Here is a 9,310-nt window from a genome sequence, read left to right as displayed (position 1 = left end):
TCATATTTAATAAATTCCAGATTCACCTCGAGGCTTTTTTTTCAAGAACCTCTTATAGAGTATAGGCTTCCTCCAACTGGCTCCATCTGTCTCTACCGTGAGCATTTTACTCGCCATCTTCTCCACCTCCTTGCTCATCAGCCCACCAAGAGAGTGACATCTCTCTCATATCGACTTTAGATTAGCCAAAACAAATTCAAGCTTCTTAATGAAACAAAAAATATTTATCATCATTTATTTTCCATAAATACATTACTACATTATAATTTCAAAAATGCAGAATCGGACGTAATAGACACCAATTGACACAACATTAATCTTATATAGTGCTTACTGCAAGTGGATAGGCCTTAGCGTATACGAGCGCATTCGTATACGTGAATACGATATCAGTTTTAATAGACATTGATTTTCATTACAATTATTTTACTACACATTCAATTAAATATTATTTTCCTTTATTCATAGAAATTAGTGTATTGCCACTCTTAGAACTAATGTCAAAGAATGAAAGAGACAAAAGAGTACTTCCTACAATATTTTTTTTATGAATAGAGGTTTTTATAATCTAAGACTTATTTATTCATGTAATTTTCTTTCAACTATTATTGCCAGAGCGAGAAAATACACGAATTGTTTTTACTTTTAACACAGAATAGACAAATATATTAATAAACAATAATTTGATGTTGCCATTGTCAAAATGTCGGTATCATCCTTGTCGTTGGTCTCAGAATGAATTGAATTAAAGTCGATCACGCACAACCGCTCGGAACCTACGACCTCAGGGACGAGAATCGTATGCTAAAGCCTAGGTTAACTGCTCTGAAAAGACCCAAAATACAGCCTCCAATATTCATCTATTCTGTGGTCTTAATATTAGTGATATACTTCTAAAACACTTAAATATGTTTATTAAGTAATATATGATTAATTTATTATAACGAGATTATGCCTTATGATTATTATAACATCAATAAAATAAAATATTTGGCACATATAAAAATAATATGCGAAATAGAATATTCCATGCAACAAAGTTACAGCCGCGTAATTAAATTACTTAAGCATTTATTAATCACGGATTAACATAAGAAAATATCACAATTATATTCGATAATTCATTTAAAACTCATAAAATAAAAGAAACATTAATAGAATTCGCAACAATTAATATCACAACATATTATGCAAAGCGCCGAGTCCTTCGGAAGTGCTAACGTATCATGTAACGGTAATCTACTCTTTCGTCTCTTTCAATCGCATTGTATTTATACTGCGTTGAAAAGAGACAGGTGAGTAGTAATAATATTCGGTGGTCAAAGAAGAATTACAATTCAAGACAATTTTTACTTATAATTTTCTTACTATTAGGTATATATTTATTATATTCTAGTTTTCTTATAAGTGTAAAAAGACAGAAGTCTAACAGGTGGGCTGAAAAGTTCGTGAGATAACTTTTTTTTTGATAGAATTTGATTCATATAAGAGATTGAAAAATGATTATAGCGGTCATAAAAAATTTCGATACCATTTTTATAGTACAATTTTTCTTTAGCCTCAAAATAGGTATCATTTTGTGCGCAACATTTTTTCCAGCTAGGATTTATTACGATCGAACAACTTCAAACACTGCTTAGAATCATCAATTCCTTGTATTTTGATCGATTGTGAGTCACTTTAAAAAAGCTTTACGCACTTCCAACACGTGCCTTTGATATCTTTAGGTCTATCATACGTCAGTTTTAGGTTATCCAAAATTATTTTGTTGACGTTTTTGAACTTCTCCTGGCGCTGATTACGAATAATGTTTTTGAACGTTAGGGCTAACAAAAAATCATCATATTAATTGAAAACTAGTAGCGCCATCTATGTTAGCCTACGAACTTTTCAGCCCACCTTATAAACTTCGAACAGTCATATAACATTTAACATAATATCACATACAAAGATATATAGCAAATCTCAATAATTTATATACCAAATTCTTCATTTCATTACCTTCAAGTATCTGGAATGTTTTGTCTTTATCAGTATGTTACCAATGAGAAAGTGACAACAAATTCTATAATAGTTAAGAACAATTCGTTAACACAATACTCAAAATGACGAATACATTGTTTAAATCAAAGATATTAAATATAAAAAACCTCGGCGCTACAACCTTTTTAGGTCTAGGCCTCAGATTTCTGTATATTCCCGTGCCTGACACACTGCCAACTTTTTGGGTGTAAGGCAAGCCGGTTTCCTCACGATGTTTTCCTTCACTAGGTTAACTAAATGTTATGTTATTTTATATAAACATCGTTACCATAGCAACGAAAAGGAATCTTTCATCGCGTTTTGTCCTAGCCAAGTGAATAAATATGACGCCGTATAAACTTTTGAGATTGGCCATAACAATGACATTTGAATTGACTTTCCTAAGTAGGGAATCAGGTTTTTTATTAATTTAATTATAATTCATCCGCCATTGTGGTAGTTTCGACAGAGTTTCGAACAATTTCTTTGGGGGATACTTAATTGTTTTCCCGATAATAATAAATGTTTCGCTCAAACGGTGTTTATCCACTCCATTTGTGATTACGCTTTTTGCTGCAGCGATTTGAAACTTAGATGGGGCCACCACTTCAAAGTTACCTGTACAAAAATGATATTTTATGTCAATACGACCCAATCTTTCGTCATAAGCTCCATGACATTCTCACACTCCCGGAAACCCCATGGACAATGAGGTGTCTATTTAGAAGCGCTTGAAAGTGCTCATGTCAAACACTTTCAAGCGCTTTCTCTGATTAAAATTCTTATGTACAAATGTAACATACATAATGTTTAATATTAAAAGTTGAATTGTTCACTTGAGGAACTTGAAAATGATAAATCACTAGGAAATTGTTGACGAAACACAGTGATTAAATTTTAAAAATATACAATGAAAAACGTCCATTTGCGAATTCCATCCCTTTAAATACAAATTATAGGATGTGGACACAACGTTGGGAAACACTTCTAGGAAGAAGGGGCCAAAAAAATGTTGATTTCGGTAAAGTATTGATGGATGTCAAAAACGAAAGAAACTGAGTTTAAACGAATGTCATTTGAATAGTGATGGTGAAATACCAAGACACATTCACCTTAATAAAGAAAACTTAGTCTGAATGGTTAGGTCAGTAAAGCAGTTTGTGGTCTCCATTCGGCTTACAACAATTGCAATGATTGTATAAACTCCGCTCCCTAGGCATACTGCTACAACCTACTAGATACAAAAAAAAGTAAGCGTATATAGAAAAAGCCTTCAAGCACTAAAGTTACTTACCTATAAACGCCACCACTAGAGGCGAAAGCTCGGTATACAAAGTTGATTTCTGCCATCCAAGTGCTTCAAACACCAGACCAGTAGTCGACACAAAGTAATTGTATAGAAGGGTTTGGTTTGCCACCTAGAAAACATTAATTGAATAGAACTTTTGCAATAGAAACCCAGACACTAATGGTTACAATGAATTGTGAACATCACTTGGTCCACAAACATATTTATTTTACTACGTTATTATGAAAACTGCGCAAATGGACCAAATTATTATGTATTCAAAATATAGAAGCTAAAAATAATAACTAAATTATTTTCCGTTTACTTTTAATCATGAACTAGGATTTCCATATGTCAAAGTTTTTTTTGTTGCTTTTTCATAACATAAGTGTTTCTATCGGTTGCAATTGCAATAAAAATCTAATTTACTATAATATGTATTAGTTGTGAGGTACATGTGCGTTTCCATGTTCAGGTCAATGTATTTATTCAAATCAAAAATGATTTGCAATTGCAAAATTAATATGGTCAGAATAAGATGTTGTTAGTTTAGCTAAAAACGTTATAACATAAAATAGAAGGTCTAGCAAGGTATTTTATAAGTTATGGTTTTGATTGTAATATAATCTTACTTGAGAGTCATTCGTCAGTAAATCTATACAATCAGTGCGGTTGACACACTGTCTTGTATCAGTTTGCAGGATGACCACATTTTGTGCTTCAAAAGGCGGATACGCTTCGAGACCTTGACTGAGAAGTGGAATCGGTTCCTCTATGGGCGGCAATATATTATCTGTAATTGAATTTATATACTTTACATAAGTAATAGTAGAAGGAAAAGTATAATACTTGTTTTATAGATTTTTTGTCAGTCCTTTAATCCGAATGAAACAGATGTTTGCCGACAATTGAATATTAAAAGCATTCTGAACACTTTTTTATAAGAAAAATAACTTGTACTTTTATCATTTGTAGTAGTATTGGCCTAGTCTAAACTAATTAAAAAGAGGATACGCCTCTCATTTATTACGTTTTCTTGTACATTTTAGTATGTAAAAAATACTGTGCCTGTAGGCATATATATATATATACTAAAATCTATACAATTTTTTACATACCTGCATTACTTTGGAGGACAAGTAAATAGACTCCAATAATAAATCCAGCTAATAGAATCCCAAGCAGGAATCCCACAGTGATGACGGTAGATAAATATCTCTCACTGTGATGTGAAGTTGGGAATCTATTTATAAGTGGAGTATCCTCATCTACCCCGTCTTCTTCTACGCGTTGGAATGAACTCCTTCTGGTTTCATGATCTGTGAAATATATTTCAAAAGACGCGTTTATAATCAATTCACGTCGTTTGTTTTGTATTTTGCACATTCTTGTGGTTTTCGACGCAAGACACGGGAACGACACGAGCACCATACGGTGGATGACAAAAATGTAGGTGTGATTTTCTCTAGAAATGTTTGCGCAGCATCCTGGCGCAGCGTTGTGGGATGGGCGCAGCTCCCGGCAACAGTCATGCAAGGTTACAAGGTTCCAGACAGTTAGGTACAGAAAATAGCTCATAATCGATACAGCACCGCTTCGCGCAATAACAAGCGAATTCATAACACTTTGTATTTACTTCTTATAACCTATAGCTATTGTAGTTCTAGTTAAGTTATAAAATATATTGAAACTAACCTAATATGCGATTCATTTGAATTTCAACCATTTTATAATATTCAGACACCAAACAGATATGACTCGTTTCAATACAATTATCACACGGCATCCTACCTACTTATCTATTGAAATATTATACGGTTTAATCCATATTTTAATCATTTCTAGTACAACGCAGATGTTTATAATGTTATAGGAACGTCCAAGTGATAAGTCAATTATTATTATTTAAATAATTTTTGTTTTCATAATTTTTAAACAGTGACCTTGATTTTGTTTGCGTCCCGAGCCCGTAACAGGTAGTTGCTTGAGACAGCTGTGTTAGTACGCGAATGGATTTTCTTTATAGCTTTATAATGTATGAGCAGTGTAAGAAAACCATCTTAAAATATTCAGTAGCTAAATTTAGCGCATAGTGTGACTTGTGAAAAAGAGAGTCTTTAAGGGACGACTATACTCCTTTCTTCCCGTTTGTCCAAAACGTATTGGATTGAAAAGTTATGTCAAGTGTATGACAGACTAAAAATATTAATAGAAGATTATTGCGTCATACTCATTATCAGTTTTATAGATCGAACCTATTACTGAAAAACTAACACCCTAATATTGGTAAACTTTTAAAATTAAGCACCGATTTCTCGCAGCAATATAATTTTAAGTTAATATAGGATTTATTTTTCAGTTTGAGCTTCTGTATACAGCAGTGCAGGAATCTCTGTGTGGTGAGTTGACTTTACAGTACTATGCCTGTCTATAAACAACAAATCAAAACATTTAGCTTTGATCATACTATATAATAGACACTTCTTTACGGATGATTTTGTGTACTAGCGATTCTCATAAAATGTTCTACAGAAAAACATATTGGGTAGTATTATGCCAAATATTATTCGACGAGCTATAGTCCAATTACTAAATGTTTGTGTAAAGAAAAAAAGGATTTAGATAATTATTTCTTTTGTCTTTCTCTCTCCTCTCCTCAACATGGTGTTGCAGCAATATAGGTGTCCATTGAGTGAATTTTTCAACCATTTTGCTCTCTGGCCTCTGGTCTTCCCAGTTGGTGATTCTTTGGAGACCTGTGGCTATTTTCCTATCACGTATATTTGTTTTGTCTCAATGAGGTTTATTTCAACATTATTTTCTACCATTTGTGAACTTAACTCTAATTCAGAAGAAAATAAAAATCATCAATCATGGCAAATGGAAAATGAAACTATTGTGAATTTGGTCAGAGCTTTCAAACTCAAACTCAATATAACTTTATTCATATAGGTAAACAGTACACTTGTGAACGTCAGAAAAGATGTTAAATTAATTGTAAATCTACAATTACGACCAGTTCGCAATTCAAGGGCGTAGAGCGGACAAGAAGAACTGGCAAGAACCGTTCCGCAACTCTTTTTAATCGCTAAGAAACATAACGCTGTGAACGTTGCTATGATACATAATTTTAGCCGTGTTCATATCAGTTAACTATCAAATTTTCTTTACCGCATATGCTGCAGAGCTCAGCCTATTCGAAAGAGTCTCTATAAATGGACACCACTGGAGTTTACTATCTATTGTTATGTCTAGAAAAACATTTTTGTCAACAAGTTTACTTCACAGTCCTTAACTTTCAGGTTACTAATATCTCGCTTTACGCTAGTAGTTGTAAATTTAATACATTTTGTTTTATTCTCATTCAGCAGTAAGTTCTTTACATTAAACCAGTTAACTATACGAGACATTGTTTACATCGTCCAACAATACGTTTCTCTTATTCACTTTAATATATATAGAAGTAAAGTGTGATCCGCAAGCAATACCATCTCATGAACTCGTTGACAAAGAATAGGGAGGTCGTTTATGTAAATCAGAAATAAGAAAGGCCTGATACTCGACCCTTGAACGACGCCGATCGAACCCGGAGACTTAACTCTATTGACATGCACTCTTTGGATACATGCCTTTTAATATGATTTCATCAGCCTGGAAGCATTGGCATCAACGCCAGTGTTGAAGCTTTCCAACCAGTATAAGAGGATGAACACAGTCTAAGGCCTTTGACAGGTCACAAAATACATTGACTCCATCATATGATTCTTCCTAGGCGTTAAATTTGTCCGAAATCAATTTCACACTGGCATCGATTGTGGGGACGAGCCTTAGTAAAACTATACTGTTTATTATGCAGAAGTTTATTTTTATTAAAATGTAAGGAAAGTTGGCCTAGTATCTTTTCAAAAACTTTGTTCAACGCGGGGAGCACTGAAACAGGTCTTAAGTTTGACGGATCAGTCTCACTGCCTGCTTTTAATAATAGTGTAATCTTACTTAATTTCATTTTGTCTGCAGACTCCACAATCAATACATTTGTTAAATTTTACAGACAATTCAGAGCTTATTACATCAATAACAGAATTTAAAATGACTGTTGACACACCCTATATATCTTTATCGCAGCAGCAGCTGAAGAATCCAGGGACTTGGTCATATTTAGTGGAACATTTGTAAAAACTCTTTAAAAGTAGAAGCTACCTCTGGGTCCGATTTTATTAATTTCCCTTTAACTTGTAATTAACATATGATTGGTTTGTTTGTCAGACGTTTTAGCTGATTCTTCATTTATTATTTTCCAGGTAGTTTTCACTTTATCCATACTATTTCTCATTTTTGAGCTTATATATCGTGACTTAGCAATTTTGAATCTTTTTTGAAATTATTTAAATACAACCTAACATATTCTCTAGATTCCACACTAGTGTTATATTACTTTTCATCATACATTTCATATAATTTTAACCTTTTCCTGTGTAACTCCTCATTTGCCCAGTCACAGAAACTTGTTTTCTCAGAAACCAAGAAGGTCTTTTGAGTAAATACTTTCTTGAATTCATCAATAAATGATCCAAAAAAAGTACTGTATAAATTGTTAGGGGTTGAGTTGTCACACAGAAATGGTGTATAGGATACACCAATGCTTCCCTAAATCTGCCTAAACAGTATTAGGAGGTATCAAAATTTTCTTCTTTTTACAGGTTGTATGTTACAGGCAACAAATGCCTTAATTGGAATTCAAACCATTGACCAGTGTGATCAGATTTTAATGTATCGAAAATACGGGATTTCAAATAGGTACCAAGTAACAAATAGCTTACCTAACTGAGAGTTTTCAACCCTACCCAAAACGAACAATATCTGATGTAGATGTAAATTTTACTGTATAAAATGAATATTTAAATTGCAATTGCATTTTTTGCTGCAGCAGCAAATTTATCTAATATGTTCTGTTCAACACTTTTTCAAATTGTGAGTTTCTGAATCAAATATATCTACATATTTTATATTTAGGTTGCCACTCGGATTCCTGTGTTAAATCCAGGGGTATGTAGTTTTGTTTCAGGCAAAACAATTAATGTTTAAGTAGTGTGATATAGTTTAACGTGATATTTTCAGTATTTTAAAAAAGTTTAGTAACGTCGGACTTTAATAAAGGAAATATAGTTATTTCTAAACACTCAAATAATCAATACTAAGACTTGTTGAATGTAGGTCATAGTTAGTAATATTTAATTTAGAAAATCAATGAAGCATATAATATTAACCTACTTTATTCATTTACATAAAGTTACAGTTCTTTGTTCTGCATATATTGATTTAAAGGACGAGTATGCGCAGCAAGGAAATCGCTTATTTAAAAATCAATAATACTTACCAACTGGGGATATTAAGGATTGCATCGCGGCTTCTTTTGGCGGTGAATGATTTGCGACACGATGCACGGTGAAAATTCACAAACTTTATCAATTGGAACTCTGTTTTAGTGGTTGTCTGTTTATTTTTTTTTTCACATTCTTCCACTCACGTCTTACTCATGTATTATTTAATATTTTGCAGATAAGAAACTGCCACAGCAAACGAAGCTTACAAAGTTGTTAAATTCGGTAGTCGGTACATTGAGCGTTGTCCGCTAGAGGCGCTGGCGAGCTAAAACTAGGGATGTACTAATCGAAGTCATTAGTGATGACGTCGTTCTTACATATAAAATATTTCATATTTAATTAATATTAGATTCAAAAAAGCTTAAACACACACAGTTTTTTTGAACGCTCTTTCCACTATTTAATTTTAAAGACATAAACAAAGTATGGAATGTCGGTATATCTTATGATTTCCTAAAGCTTCAAAATAATAAAAAAAATATTCTAATTTGTAAGACTTTTTATATACTGAGTGTCAGTTATTTTATATTACTGTTGAATATTTAGAAGGCTTTCAATTTCTTAATGTTTAAAAAACGTATATACGAAAAACGCCTCGATGGTGCTCTAACAGAAA

The 9,310-nt window shown here is 32.7% G+C and overlaps 1 protein-coding gene and 1 long non-coding RNA gene across 3 annotated transcripts; one reads left to right on the top strand and one right to left on the bottom strand.

The window, feature by feature from the left end:
• Window positions 1–230: 230 nt before the first annotated feature.
• Window positions 231–8,899, bottom strand: LOC123719032. 2 transcript variants are annotated; one of them, XM_045676121.1, is made up of 5 exons: window positions 8,688–8,899; window positions 4,429–4,629; window positions 3,943–4,103; window positions 3,317–3,440; window positions 231–2,640 (listed from the first exon to the last, which is right to left on the bottom strand). In XM_045676121.1, the coding sequence occupies exons 1-5, from the start codon at window positions 8,710–8,712 to the stop codon at window positions 2,453–2,455; spliced, it is 699 nt and encodes a 232-aa protein (XP_045532077.1). In that variant the 5' UTR covers window positions 8,713–8,899; the 3' UTR covers window positions 231–2,452. The 2 variants fall into 2 exon arrangements, with proteins under 2 accessions (XP_045532077.1, XP_045532076.1); XM_045676120.1 differs by lacking the exon at window positions 8,688–8,899 and adding an exon at window positions 5,006–5,098.
• On the top strand, window positions 5,227–8,119 carry LOC123719035. The gene is made up of 3 exons (XR_006755094.1): window positions 5,227–5,286; window positions 5,670–5,709; window positions 8,011–8,119. It is a non-coding gene; the product is annotated as an uncharacterized LOC123719035 (long non-coding RNA).
• Window positions 8,900–9,310: the final 411 nt, after the last annotated feature.

This window comes from Pieris brassicae, chromosome Z, assembly GCF_905147105.1.
Source record: "Pieris brassicae chromosome Z, ilPieBrab1.1, whole genome shotgun sequence".
Classification (NCBI taxonomy): domain Eukaryota; kingdom Metazoa; phylum Arthropoda; class Insecta; order Lepidoptera; family Pieridae; genus Pieris; species Pieris brassicae.
The sequence above is the reverse complement of the archived record's forward strand: the minus strand, read 5'-3'. Positions and strand labels throughout refer to the sequence as shown.

Coding starts and splice junctions, on each gene's coding strand:
- LOC123719032 (XM_045676120.1), bottom strand. CDS start 5,096: ATGCCGTGTGATAATTGTATTGAAACGAGTCATATCTGTTTGGTGTCT. Junction 3,441..3,942: donor TACTGACGAATGACTCTCAA/GTAAGATTATAT, acceptor AATGTTTTCTAG/GTGGCAAACCAAACCCTTCT. Junction 2,641..3,316: donor TCTAGTGGTGGCGTTTATAG/GTAAGTAACTTT, acceptor ATTTTTGTACAG/GTAACTTTGAAGTGGTGGCC.